General features: G+C 47.5%; 1 protein-coding gene across 1 annotated transcript; it reads right to left on the bottom strand.

Annotated features, from left to right (window-relative positions):
* Positions 1 to 4,423: 4,423 nt before the first annotated feature.
* On the bottom strand, positions 4,424 to 13,994 carry Morn3 (MORN repeat containing 3). Its single transcript, XM_027949217.3, has 5 exons — positions 13,850 to 13,994; positions 9,184 to 9,341; positions 7,768 to 7,927; positions 4,668 to 4,852; positions 4,424 to 4,501 (listed from the first exon to the last, which is right to left on the bottom strand). The coding sequence occupies exons 1-5, from the start codon at positions 13,992 to 13,994 to the stop codon at positions 4,424 to 4,426; spliced, it is 726 nt and encodes a 241-aa protein (XP_027805018.1).
* Between the last annotated feature and the right edge of the window lie 393 nt (positions 13,995 to 14,387).

The following is a 14,387-nucleotide window of genomic DNA, read 5'->3' as shown; positions in this document are numbered from 1 at the left end:
CCAGCCTGGGTGACTTAGCAAGACCCTGTCTCAAAATGAAATGGAAAAAGAGCTGGGGATGTACCCTGGTAGCGTACCTGGGTTACATCCCTAATACTGCGAAGAAGAAGAAGAATAAAAAGACGCTTGTTTTCGGTAGAAGCAGAAACTAGAACAAGGCAGTGTTAGGCAGTATTTTTCTTCTTGTTAGACCTCAGCAGGTAGGCAAGTTCACAAATACTGAGACCACAAATGAGGCTGGACTGCATAAATCCCCCAACCCCATGTCATATCCTTTAGTTGTTTAACATTCATGTTCGGTTTCCCACTTATCCCAGGAATGAATGCCCTTTCTGATGATGCTTTTTCCAATCCTGAACCATGCATAGCAATGAATCATCCTGTCTTAACCTCCTTTAGTTTGGAACAGGTTCTCAGCCTTTCTTGTCTTCTGTAATATTAACATTTTCAGAGTCCAAGCCTGTGGTTTTATGTAGAATGTCCTTATCAGTTTGGTTTCTCTAATATTTTCTCATTATTTTTTAAATTACAATCAGGGTGTGTGTTTTGGCAGAAATAGTGTATAAGTGAGATGGTGTCAGGACCCTTTTAAAACAAACAAGCAAAAATGTTAGTTCACCATTCACTGATATATCCATCAACTCATTTAATCCTGAGCATCCTTACCAGACACCAGGCAGGTTCAGACTAGGAAAAGTCTTGCTCAGAAACTGGGTCTGCGCAAAAGTCCTACCTGGGCTTATTCTGGTTTTGCTTGAAGAATGGGAAGATGCAGGAGCACTGGGCTTACCTTGCAGAGAAGCAGCAGGAGCTGAGTTGCCACCACCCTCTCTCTCCAGGGCCTATTTTTATCACAGTCTCCACCTCTTTTTATTTCATTCTTTCTTTTTTTTAATATTTTAGTTGTAGATAGACACATAGCGTTATTTTATTTATTTATTTTTATGTGGTGCTGAGAATCGAACCCAGTGCCTCACACACTCTACCACTGAGGCAAATACTCTTAAACTGAGCCACAACCCCAGCCCCTCCACCTCTCCCTCTTGTCCCACACCAGGCCAGGTTCACTTGTTACTTGCCTGGCCCCAATAGGCCCTGAGTTTGAGATTTCAGAAACTCAGTATGTAAAGTGGTTTTAGAAAGTGCTTGGCTAGTCAGGCATGATGGTGCATCCCTATAATCCCAGTGGCGGCTCCAGAGGCTGAGGCAGGAGGATCACAAATTCAAGGGCAGCCTCAGTAATTTAGCAAGGCCCTAAGCAACTTAGTGAGACCCTGTCTCAAAATTTTAAAAAGGGGGGCTGGGGTTGTGGCTCAGTGGTAGAGTGCTTGCCTAGCATGCATGAGGCACTGGGTTCAATCCCCAGGACCACATAAATGTAAAATAAAGATATTGTGTCCACCTAAAACAAAACAAAACAAAAAAATAAGTGTTAAAAAAAAATTTTTTTTTAAAGGCTGGGGATGTGGCTTAGTAGTTAAGTGTCCCTCCTTTTAACCCTGATACCAAGAAAAAAAGGCGGGGGGGTGCTCTGGCTGAAATAAAAGTTGGGTGGGGCATTGGTAAGCCTAATACTCATCTCCCTCCTATGACTTCACATTCACCCTGCACCCTAAGATCTCTACTTCACTACTTCTGCAGAGACCCAGGATTTGGCGGTAGTCATTTCTGCTGTGATCCTATAGTCTTAGATTCGCTTTCCTAAACTTGCCTGGACTCAAGAATCCCTGGACTAGCTTGCAGGATGCAGATTTCCAAGTCCCCACCCCCAGGAGATTCTGATTCAAGTTGGTTTGGGTGTGTCTCTGGAACTATTTCTAATAAGCACCCCAGGTGTCTCACACCCAGGCAACTTGGGCAAGATTCATAGTTAAGAGCAGTCTGGAGCTGGGTGTAGCTCAGTGGTAGAGCACCTGCTTAGCATCTGTGAGGCCCTGGGTTCCATCCCCAGCATCCAAGTAAATTAATAAGATCACAGTCCTTTAGTTACAATTTTATTTATATTTTGAAAACAGCAGATAATACATTCACAGGGTTCCAAATATAACAGTGAAAAGTTGCTCTCACCCCTGTTCCCAGATCCTCTGTTCTCCCCAGAGATGACCATTATTGCCAGTTTTGGCTCCTGCCTAGCACTATTTTATACATAAACACACCTTCCCTCCTCCAGCTTTTTCTAAAACAAAATGGTAACCTTCTATACATACTCTCCCATGCCTTGAAAGCAGATAGATTAAAGTTTAGGCACAGTACTAGCTTGATGACATATGAACCTCCCTCAGTTTCCTCCTCTAAAATGGAATTAATAATAGCAGGACAACTCACAAGTCTGGGTAAAGTCACTTGGAGAGTAGGCACAGGAAGTTGTTGACACAGGCCTGGGCATAGGATAAACACTCTGTATCTGGTAGTTGATTCTATATCCTGTGATGGCCAGCCTTGATTCTGATGTCTATTACAGACAGAACCACACCCTGGGTCAAGCCACTTAGGATGCAGGGGGCAGGGAGCATCTTTACTGAGCTTTTTACTATATACCTAGCACATCCTGAGGGCTTTACAAGCATCACTGGATTTCAGTGCTTCTCCACCTCGACACTGTTGACCTGGGATGAACAGCTCTCCGGTAGCATTCTTACATTGTAGCGTATTGAGCAGCATCCCTAGTCTCTACCCGCCAGACCCCAGTAGCATGCTTCACTAATCATGACAGCTCGAAATGTCTCCAGACATTATCAAATGTCTGAGGTGCTGGGGATAAAAAAAAATCTCACCTGATCTTAAAACCACTGCTTGGTTCCATCCTTGTAGTAACGAACCACAGTAACCCTGGCAGCTAAGTCTTGTTCTGACCCAGGTTACAGGTGAGGAAGCCCAGAAAACAGAGTTTGGGTGATACTCCCAAGAAGACACAATTCACGCCCAGGCAGGCTAGCTCTAGGGTGCATTAAGCAAGATTCCCTCTTATCGCTCAGGAATGCTGCCTACCTTAGAATTCTGCAGAACTCTTCCTGGGCACATGGTCCACAGTTAACCTCAATACATGCTATTGCATCAAGGCCTCCAAACACTCCTGTGAAGTTTCTAAATTTGATTTTACAGATAGAGCAAAACTAAGGCCACTAGCTTAGGGATCCATGGCCAGAAGATCAGGGGTTCTTGTCTTCAGCTCCACATCAGAAACCCTTGGGGAACTCTTTGAATGCCTAGGCCTCATCCTAGATGGGACTCCCTGGCAATGGGACCTGGGCACCCACAGCTTTTATTTATTAGGTAATTTATTTAGGTACTGGGAAGGGAACCCAGGGTGCTTCACCACTGAGCTACACTCCCAGTCCTTTTTTTTTTTTTGAGGGTCTTGTTAAGTTGCTGAGGCTGGCCTCAAACTTGAGATCCTCCTGCCTCAGCCTCCCAAGTTGCTGTATTATAGGTGTGTGCCACTGCACCAGGCTGTCCATAGCTTTTAACGTTTCCATGGATTCCAAGATTGAGAGCTTCTGTGTGACATTGAGAAGGTGGGTCAGGCTTTAATACCAAATCTTGGTGGCCAGTGTGGTAGAATGCAGGTTCATCCTCCTCTCTGGACTGTCTGAGAGGTCAGAGACCAGGAATCCTGTGATTTTCTCTACCCAGAAATTCATGCAACGATGAGGCAGTCTTGCCCTCCTCCGTCTGACATCTTTCTGAGCTTTCCCACCCCTTCCTCATACCACAGACCCTGGGCTAAGGCCACCAGGTTCTTTATTCTCATGCACTCAAAGATGAGGTCATAGGATGAAAGACTGAATGAAAGTCCCAAAAGTCAGCTGGTCCCCCCTATCAGCAAAGAATGACCTAATGCTGGGAGGAGTGCCCTCTGAGGGTGCCAAGGGCATGCCCAGAGTCGCTGCTTGCTCCTCCAGCAGGAGCCGCACCAGTCTGAGCAGTTGGGTGACATGGCTTGAGTTTCTCCTGAGCCTTGACACTCTCTCTGCAGGGGTGGGGGAGACATGGAGCTGGCATTTGAAAAACATAATGCCCTTTCCTCAAGCCTCACTTACACCCACTCCAGGAGGAGCTACCCCTGGACAAGGCCCCATCACACAGATGTGCAAATGGAGGCTTGGGACCCACTCTCCTCACCTCAAGGGCATTTAGGAGTGAGGGAACCACCTAACTCCAGCCCAGTGCCCACCCCAGCAAAGCCCAGCATGCAAGAGGGAAGATTCAGGCAGGACTGGAATGCACTGGTCTCCAGGGACATGGGTTTTGAAGGGGAGGAACCAAAAAGGACCACCTGGACCACAGGAGGCAGGAAACCTGCCTTCTCTGGTCTTGCCCCGCAGCCCTTTGGAGACCCTAAAAGACCTGTGCATCCTTCTGGTCCCTGGAGCTGCCTCAACCTCTTCAAAGGTGTCAAGTGTGGCCACCTCCTCACCTGGCATCAATCTCCTTCTTTTTCTGTCTTCTGGAACATGGCCAAGGCTTCCTTCAGCACACCATCAGGGTCTAGAAGTTTGACCTGGAGGGAAGCAGCCAGGGTTTGGTTTGGGGAGCATGGGAGTCGCCTTGCTGGGGATGCCCTCCCTGCCTGAAAACAGAACCTCATCAGTTCCCTGGCTGAGCGGGGTCAGGGGCTCCTTTCTTTCTCTCTGGGTGTGGCTGCAGGTCCCTGGGAAGCGACTCACCTCAGGAATAGGGAACCGAGTTGGCTCAGGGACTTCATCACGGCCAAAGTCGATCATGGTGCCACACTTGGCCACATCGTCCACCCAGAAACCTTCAAACAGCTGACCATGGTCCAGGTAGAAGAAACGCCCTTGTCCATTCTTCATGCCTCTCTCCCAGAAACCCTCATAGCGGTTCCCATTCTCTGGGGAAATGATAGGGAGGTGAGGATGCTGGGAATATCAAACCAGCCTGAGCCCGGCGTGGTTGTGCATCCTGTAATCCCAGCCACTCAGGAGGCTGAGGCAGAAGGATCACAAGTTCAAAGCTGACCTCAGCAACTTAGCAAGGCTCTAAACTACTCAGTGAGATCCTGTCTCTAAATAAAATATTTAAAAGGGGCTGGGGATGTGGCTCAGTGGTTAAGCACCCTGGGTTCAACCCTCCCGTACACTTCTGCCTAAGGCAGGAGGATTTTAAGTTCAAGGCTAGCCTCAGCAATTCAGCAAGACCCTCAGCTACTTAGTGAGACCCTGTGTCAAAACAAGAATAAAAAGAACCGGGCTGTAGCTGAGTAGTATAGGGCAGCTGAATTCAATCCCAAGTTTAAAATTTAAAAAATTCAGCACTTACTAATAGGTTTCAGCCTCCACGCTAAGGCATTTTACAAACATACATCTCATTTGACCTTCACAATAATCCCAGAAAGTTTTATTTTATTTTATTTTGATGGTAAGGATCAAACTCAGGGCCTTGTACATGCTAAGCATGCACTCTGCCACTGAGCTATAACCCTAGAATGATTTTAATTTTTATCTACAAGTTATGGACAAGGAAATCAAAGCACAGTTCAAGCAAATCACCTGAGGTCCTAGCACTTGTACAAGCTCAGGACAAGTTCTCAAACCAGGCAGGTTGTCCCAGAGTCCAGGCCAAGGGAATGAACCACTTAGCTGGGCATGGTGGCAAAGGCCTGTAATTTCAGCTATTTGAGAGGCTAAGGCAAGAGGACTACAAGTTCAAGGTCAGCCTGGGCAATTTAGTGAGACAAAAGACCAGGATATAGCTCAGTGATAAAGCATCTGCCTAGCATGTCAGGCCAAGGGATCAACTCCCAGCACTCAATTTATATATATATATAGAAAGAGAGAGAGCGAGAGAATCTTTATTTATTTATTTATTTATTTTTTTAGTTCTCGGCGGACACAACATCTTTGTTTGTATGTGGTGCTGAGGATCGAACCCGGGCCGCACGCATGCCAGTCGAGCACGCTACCGCTTGAGCCACATCCCCAGCCCAACTCCCAGCACTCAAAAAAAAAAAAAAAAAAGGAAGGAAGGATACACTTAAGGATACACTCACACTGGCAGGCCACAGCAGGTTATTCACAGAGGGTGTTTAGGCTCACAGCTGGGGTGTGGGGAAGACTAGAAAGACAGAAAAAATGGCCCACCTAACCTTCCCAGTGGCCCTGATGCCTCAGCTTGGCTGACTCTCACTGGAAATTAGAATCTTGTGGGGCTGGGGATGTGGCTCAAGCGATAGCGCGCTTGCCTGGCATGCATGCCAGGTTCGATCCTCAGCACCACATACAAACAAAGATGTTGTGTCCTCCGGAAACTGAAAATAAATATTGAAATTCTCTCTCTCTCTCTATCTCTCTCTCTCTCTTTAAAAAAAAAACAACATGGGGAATATAGCTCAGTTGGTAGAGTTCTTGCCTTGCATGCACAAAGCCCTGGGTTCAATCCCCAGCACCACCAAATAAATAAACAAAAATAAAAAGGTGTGGGGACTTATCTTAGTGGTAAAGTATTCCTGGGTTCAATGCCCAGTACCAAGAAAAAAAAAGGACTTTTTGTAAAGTTCTTAGAACTTTACAAAGACTGATGACTGACTCATCTTCCCCCTACACAACTCTATGAAATGGATACTGCTATTATCCCTATTTTACAGATGAGGAAACTGAGGCACAGAGAGGTGAAGTCACTTGCCCAAGCTGATACACCTAGTGCTAGAAAGAAAGGAAGCAGGTATTGAGAATAATGAGAAGAACCTCACAAAGGGGGAGATACTGCAAACATCTAAGGGAAAGCATTCCAGACTAGCGCAAGGTCCCAGTATGGGAGCCGGGCATGGTGGGGCATGCAGGTGAAACTAGAGGGGTGTGAGGGCAAAAACCACACAAAGGAACTTGAACTCAGTTTGAGTTCATAGCAACAGAGAGCTATGATAGATTTTAAAACAGATGAGATCCAATTTATGCCTTTAAAAGCTCAAATCGTCAGGCATGGTGGTGCACATGGGTAATCCCAGTAACTCCAGAGGCCCAGGCAGAAGGATTGAAAGTTCCAGGCTGGCCTGTGCAATTTAGCGAGACCCAGTCTCAAAAAATAAAAAACAAAAAAGAGTGGAATGCAGCTCAGTAGTAGAGTGCCCCTGGGTTCCACCCCAATACTTAAACAAACAAAAAAACCTCGTTCTGGTTCCTATGCATAGACAAGACTGAAGATTAAGTCCTGGCCCACTGTGTTTTTCACTAGTAATTAGTGAAAATTAATTATTGCTTGACGTGCCCTTCTCAAGCTCACTGCAACTCTGGCTCTCCCTCTTCCTCAGGTTGGCCTTCCGAATGTTCAATATCACCGACTCTTGGAGGCATTGCCTGACCCAAGTTCTTTGCCATTTCCCAACACACCTTCCTGTTTTTTAAGAATTCCTTAGGACCTTTGACCCATAACTAAAAGCCTGTATGACCTTGAGCAAAGGACTTTGCTTCTCTGTAACTTCTGTGATTAGAGCTTCCAATTCACAGGATTGTTGTGAGGATTAAATGAACTCCGTGCTATGATTACTATGGCAATAAAAAATTGTGTTATTTATCTGCTTATAGTTATGCTCCCTTATTAGAGCATAGGATCCAACAGAGAGAAGGATCCAGGCACCTTAAGCCCTTATCCCGCTAAGGGGCGCGGCCAGCGGCCATCAGGGCGTCAGGGGCGTGGCCACAGGGCATTGGGCGTGGCTTGCTGGGGTGAGGCGGAGCCAGCGTTGGGGCGTGGTCAGAAGGTGGGGCGGGCCCAGCTTTGGGGCGGGCCCGGCAGGGGCGGAGCACTCACTCAGGCGCAGCATGCCCTCCCCGTCCGGCTTGTCCTTCCACCACTGGCCCTCATAGATGTCTCCGTTGCTGTAGTACATTCGGCCCCACCCGCAGCGCTGGTTGCTACACCACTCGCCCTCGTAAAACTCCTTGGGTCCGAAAAACTGGACCCCATAGCCCTGAAAGCACAAAAATGTTTCTGTTCACAGAGCCCCCACCACAAGAGAAGCGCATCACCTTCCCAGGCACCAAGCCACCCACCTGAGCTCTGTCCTCGCTCAGCTCTCTATCCAAGCGGAGGGAGGGCCACACCTTGAAAGACCTCAGACTGTCCACTTCTCTCTGTCCCTCTGCTACCCCTGCACGCAGCCCACCATCCCCTCTCCCTCCCTTCAGATCCCCTTCCATCCTCGTCTACCGTCCTTCAGCAGCCAGGGCACCCTTCCCCCACCCCACTGTACTGCTGGGGTTGGAACCCAGGGGTGCTCTACCACTGAGTTACATCCTTGGCCCTTTTAATTTTTTTTTTTTTTTTTTGAGACAGAATCTTGTTAAGTTGCCCAGACTGCCCTCGAACTTGTGATCCTTCTGCCTCAGCTTCCTGAATCAGTAGGACTGCAGGTGTCCAGCCACCAAGTCTCCCTTGCCATACTGTCTCCATGTGGCTTAAAATGAAGATTCCTCCAAGTCTGTGAAAATAACTTGAGGGAACCTGTCCCTGTTTGGGAGTTCATGGCTCTTCTGACTGGCTTCTATCCCCTTCTTCCTTTCTTGTGCCATGGCCAAGGGTGTGGCTCTACATTTTGTTCCCAGTTTCCTACCCTCCCCTTTTATCCAGGCCCAGTATCCCCCAAAAGGGGAATTCTCAGAAGAGATGCCCAGGGAAAAGAAAGGCAGGAAATGACGAGGAGGAGGGTGGAGGAGACCTCAGCCTGGCCTGACAGGCCTGTGGTCTCCTTGGAGCCCCAGGGTTTCATGGGCTCCTCCCTGGGCCCGCTCCTCTTGCTTCCTGTTTCCTGGGTTTTGTTCTGAAATGCTTTGACCCTTGCTAGGCAAGCACTCTACCACTGAGCCACAACCCAGCCCCCCCAGTCTTATCTCTTAACAACTACATGACCATTAGTGGCCAGGTTTTCTAGAACATGCCTAGAAAACAGTTCTAAACACACAAGGAGACCTATCTCCTACTAATCCAGCCACACCACCACTCCCACCTTCCAGATTACAATCCAATCAATATGGTTTTCATACCAGCCATGTTCCTGCCTCAGGGCCTTTACACTTGTGTGTCCTTTGTCTAGAACACTCTTCTCCAGGGGGTCTTTCCCAATGTAGGTCACACTCCCTGGGCTCCAGACTCTTACACACTGGCTCTCTCACACTCAGCAGGTATCAGACCCACCTCCACCCAGGGCATGCTGGGAACCACACTCACAGATTTCTTATCCTCTTTCCACCAGCCGGAGTAGACTCTCTGGTACTTTCTACTTCCTTTTTCAGGAAGGCTGAGGGTGCCATAGCCATCTCGCTTCCCAAACTTCCAGTCCCCTTCATAGATGGCTCCATTCTTCTTCCAGACCTGTGTTCCCTTCCCTGGTGACACATAGATGGGTCAACACTGCAGACATGGCCACCCTGGGGCTGGAGGCTGTGTGCCCGGACAGGCCTCAGGGACCCCTACACTGGCAATTCTCCAGGCCTAGGACAGGGCCTGCACCTCCTCTCTAGACTGCCAGAGCCCAGGAGAACCCCAGGAAAGCTCCATTTCTGCAAAGAGCTGTTCTCTGACAGCCTTTTGCCCTAAAGCCCAACTGATATAGCAAACCCCAAGGAGAAATCTACCCCTTCAGTGTTTCAGCCTCATCTCTTAAATATATACATATATGTGTGTGTGTATGTGTGTGTACACATATATATGTGTGTATGTTGTAGATGGACCCAACACCCTAATTTTACTTATTTATTTATTTATTTTTGGTACCAGGGATTGAACTCAGGGACACTTGACCACTGAGCCACATCCCCAGCCTTATTTTGTATTTTATTTAGAGACAGGATCTCACTGATTTGCTTAGGGCCTCGCTGAGTTGCTGAGGCTGGCTTTGAACTCGCGATCCTACTGTCTCAGCCTCTGAGCCACTGGGATTACAGGCGTGCGCCACTCTGCCCATCTTACTTATTGATTTATTTTAAAATATTTTTTAAGTTATAGATGGACACAGTACCTTTATTTTATTTATTTTTTTATGTGGTGCTGAGGATCAAACCCAGTGCCTCACACATGCTAGGCAAGCACTCTACCACTGAGCCACAACTCAGCCCCCTCAGTCTTACCTCTTAATAACACTACATGACCATTAGTGGCCAGGTTTTCTAGAACATGCCTAGAAAACAGTTCTAAACACACAAGGAGACCTATCTCCTACTAATTCAGCCCCACCACCACTCCCACCTTCCAGATTACAATCCAATCACTATGGTTTTCATACCAGCCATGTTCCTGCCTCAGGGCCTTTACACTTGCTTGTCCTTTATCTAGAACACTCTTCTCCAGATACTCATTCCCTACTTCCAGCAAGGCTTGGCTGAAGCCTTATTTCCTTAATGAGGTCTCCCCTGACCATCCTGACCCAAATTACAAAGCCTCTCCCACACCCTTACCCGGCTCTGTTTCTTTCCATGTCCCTTATCAGCTCCTGACACAGTAGATAATTCTTTTCTTTTGTGTGTTGTCTGTCTCTTCCAGGAGGATGCAAGCTCTACGAGAGTATGCACTGTGGATATGTTTTGTTCATCATGCCAAAGAACAGTGTCTGACATACACAACCAATATTTATTGAACAAAGGAATGAATAAAATACAAGCCAATTCATGGCTTGTTCTTTTTAATATTTTTTTAATGTTTTATTTTTTAGTTGTAGTTGGACACAATACCTTTATTTTATTTATTTATTTTTATGTGGTGCTTAGAATTGAACTGAGGGCCTTGCACATGCTAGGCAAGTGCTCTACTGGTGAGCCACAACCCCAGCCCCATGCTTGGTCTTTGATAGCCTGGGAACAAACCCAACATTGCCCCTATGAGCTTTGTGACCTCAGGGAAGTAACTCTTTGGACCTGTCTAGGTCTCAGATGCCTCATCTATAAAATAGAGATGAGATTGTCTCATGGGACAACCTAACTATCTATACATGGGTGAATGAAGAAAGAAAATGTAGAGCTGGGCATGGTGGTGGCACATGCCTATAATCTCAGGTACTTGGGAGGCTGAGGCAGGATTGCAAGTTCGAGGTCAATTTAGGACACCTTAGAAAGACTCTGTATCAAAATTTTAAAAATAAAAATATAAAGTGGGCAGGGGATGTAGTTCAGTGCTGCAGTGTTCCTGGGTGGTTCAATCCACAATACTTAAAAAAAAAAAAAAGGAAGGATATATATGTGTATATGTATCTGTGTATATATATGAAGTGGGAAAGAAAGGAATATTATTCATTCTTAAAGAAAAGGAGATTCAGCTAGGCATGGTGGTGCACACCTGTAATCCCAGTGGCTTGGGAAGCTGAGTCAGGAGGATCGTGAATTCAAAGCCAGCCTCAGCAAAAGTGAGGCGCTAAGCAACTCAGTGAGACCCTGTCTATAAATAAAATGTAAAATAAGGCTGTGGCTGTGGCTCAGTGGTCCAGTGCCCCTGAGTTCAAACCCAGGTATCAAAAAAAAAAAAAGGAAATCCTGCCATTTGGGGCAACATGGATAAATATGGAAAAACCTAGAGCACCTTATCTTTTTTATTGCTTTTTTTTTTTTTTTGGTAATGGATTGAACTCAGGGGTGCTTAACCACTGAGCCACATCCTAGCCCTTTTTATCTTTTATTTTGAGACAGGGTCTCACTAAGTTACCCAGTCTGGCTTTGAATTTGAGAATTTCCTGCTATGGCCTCCCAAGTTGCTGGGATTATAGGCATGAGCCACTGCACCCAGCTGGAGCACATTATCTCGATAGTAAAATAAGCCAGACACAGAAAGATAAATATCACATGATGTCACTTATATGTGGAATATAAAAACGTCAAACTCGTAGAAACAGAGTAGAATGATAGTTACCAGGAGCTGGGTATGAGGGAAATGGGAAGATGTTGGCCAAAGGGTATAAAGTTTCAATTACAAAGCCCGGCTCTATGTGCACACCTATAATCCCTGTGACTCAGGAAGCTGAGGCAGGAGGATTGAAAGTTTGAGGCTAGCCTCAACAATTTAGCAAGGCCCTAAGCAACTCAGTGAGAGCTTGTCTCAAAATTTTAAAGAAAGGGCTTGGATGTTGCTCAGTGGTAAAGTGCCCCTGGGTTCAATCCCTGGAACCAAAACCAAAACGAAACAAAAAACCCTTTCAGTTATTATTTTTTAGTTTTCGGAAGACATAACATCTTTGTATGTGGTGCTGAGGATCGAACCCGGGCCACATGCATGCCAGGCGAGCGCGCTACCGCTTAAGCCACATCCCCAGCCCCTGGCCATATTATTAAAAAAAGCACAACTCACCATGGCCTTTGAAGCCCTATGTAGTTGGCTCTACTAACCATCCTGCTCTCCTTCTTTCACTGTGCTTCAGTCACACTGACTTCTAGTGTGTCCCTGGATGCAGCCACACACCCTCTTAATATTTCAGACCATCCCTCCCCTCTGGTTCCACTTTCTAGAAGGCATGCTGCTCTGCCCTCCAGGGTCTGAGACACATTCTCATCCTTGGGCCCCACTCAAATATCACTGCTACCCCTGACTATCTGTCTCTCAGGGCCCCTTAGCTCTCCTCTCTGGTCCCCTTCTCATCCTGATGCCACCACTTTTAGCTGCTCCATCTTGGGTAGTTACTTCCTGTCTGTGAATCCCAGTTACCCCATTTGTGAGATTTTTTTTTTTTCTGGTACTGGGGATTGAACTCAGGGGCACTTGACCACTGAGCCACATCCCCAGTCCTATTTTGTACTTTATTTAGAGACAGGGTCTCACTGAGTTGCTCTGTGCCTTGCAGTTGCTGAGGCTGGCTTTCAACTTGAGATCCTCCTGTCTCAGCCTCCAGAGCTGCTGGGATTATAGGCATGTGCCACTGCGCCCGGCCCATTTGTGAGATTTGATGTTACCTTATTGTGCAGGTTCTCGGCAAGACCAGAGGATCCCTGAGGATTGGAATTGTGTCAGTTGCCCAGCACTGGGTCTGGCATGGATGGGCAGTTCAGTAAGTATTTTTGAAGTGAGCAGTCTTAAGAAACCTCTGAGATACCCAATCCTGCAATCCCGGCCCCTCATGATCTTTCTTTCTTTCTTTTTTTTGCAGTGCTAGATTGAACCCAGGGCCTCATGCATGCTAGGTGAGTGCTCTATCCCAGCCCCAGCACTCGCTCTTGTGACTGCTACTAATCTGTCCATATTCACTTCAACTTAGTCAAATGTGTCCCAAAGAGCAGGGGTCTGGATTCTGCATTCCCAGAATTCACCAACAGCCCCAGGCTCCTCTACTCTGGGTGTTCTCCTCCAGGGTCTGAGACACATTTGACAGAAGTTCCCCTATTGCATGAGTCCTGGGCTACAAGATTGATGGATGCCATCTCTTAGCTTTACAAATCGGTCTTGGGGTGTGGCTCAGTGGTAGAGCTCTCGCCTAGCATGCATGCGGCTCTGGGTCTAATCCCCAGGACAGGAAGGCAGTAGAGGGCAAGGATTGAGAACTGGCAAAAGTGAAGAAGCCTGGTCAGGTTTTTGAATAAAAAGGCTGCCTTTTCCTCTTGCCAACCAGTCCCAAGCTTAACCCATATCTCAGAGAGCAGGGACCTCGCTCAATCCCCAGAGCCCCAGCGGCAGGCTGGCTTCTGGAGGCCCCTTTGTCCCCTGCTGGTCCCAAGACCCTCACGCAGCTGAGGTCAGGGCTGAAGTAGGTTCCAGATCCCCAGCACGGGGAGGTCCTTTCTGGTCCAGGTCACCACCCTACTTGGAGAGCCTTAGGGTCACCTCTTATGTCCCTAATGAATTCTGCACAGTTTTCTTGTGCCTGTTGCCTGCCCACCACAGCTCTGACCTCACACTGGCTACCTGAGGGTCCCCCGCTCACCATGTTTTGTGTTGTCCTTCCACTCGCCCACGTATTGATCACCATTCACAGCATACACTTGGTGTCTCAGTCCGTTCTTCTGGGCCTTCTGGTCCCACCCCTTCCATAGGGGCTCCGACTTTGGGGGGCATTTGAAGACTGGCATGTTGGTTGCTTCTGTGGGGCCAGAAGGTGCTGGAAAAGGGACAGGGACATGAGGGGTTTAGTGTGCCTTGTTTACAGGCTGGGATCCTAGGGTTTCCCAGGGAGGCACCTGAGTGCAGGTGGGATGATTCATGTGTATTCTGAGTCCCCAGGGCAGATGAGCAGCCTATGGAAGGGGGTCCTTTTGTGCTGGGCTGACCCTTAGCTATTCCCTCCCTTGCCTTCCCCTAGGGCCCCCTCCATGGGGATCTGATGGAACAATTGCTTGGGAATCCAGGGAGACCATTAGGAACCCAGGGTTTATGATGGCATCAGAGAGAAGCTGCCGCTTGGAGGAATGACAGTCACATATTTGATGACTAGAATGATCAATCAGAGTAGGTCCTGGTCCTGT

This window comes from Marmota flaviventris, chromosome 1 (assembly GCF_047511675.1).
Source record: "Marmota flaviventris isolate mMarFla1 chromosome 1, mMarFla1.hap1, whole genome shotgun sequence".
NCBI lineage: Eukaryota > Metazoa > Chordata > Mammalia > Rodentia > Sciuridae > Marmota > Marmota flaviventris.
This window is presented reverse-complemented; position numbering and strand designations above follow the sequence as displayed.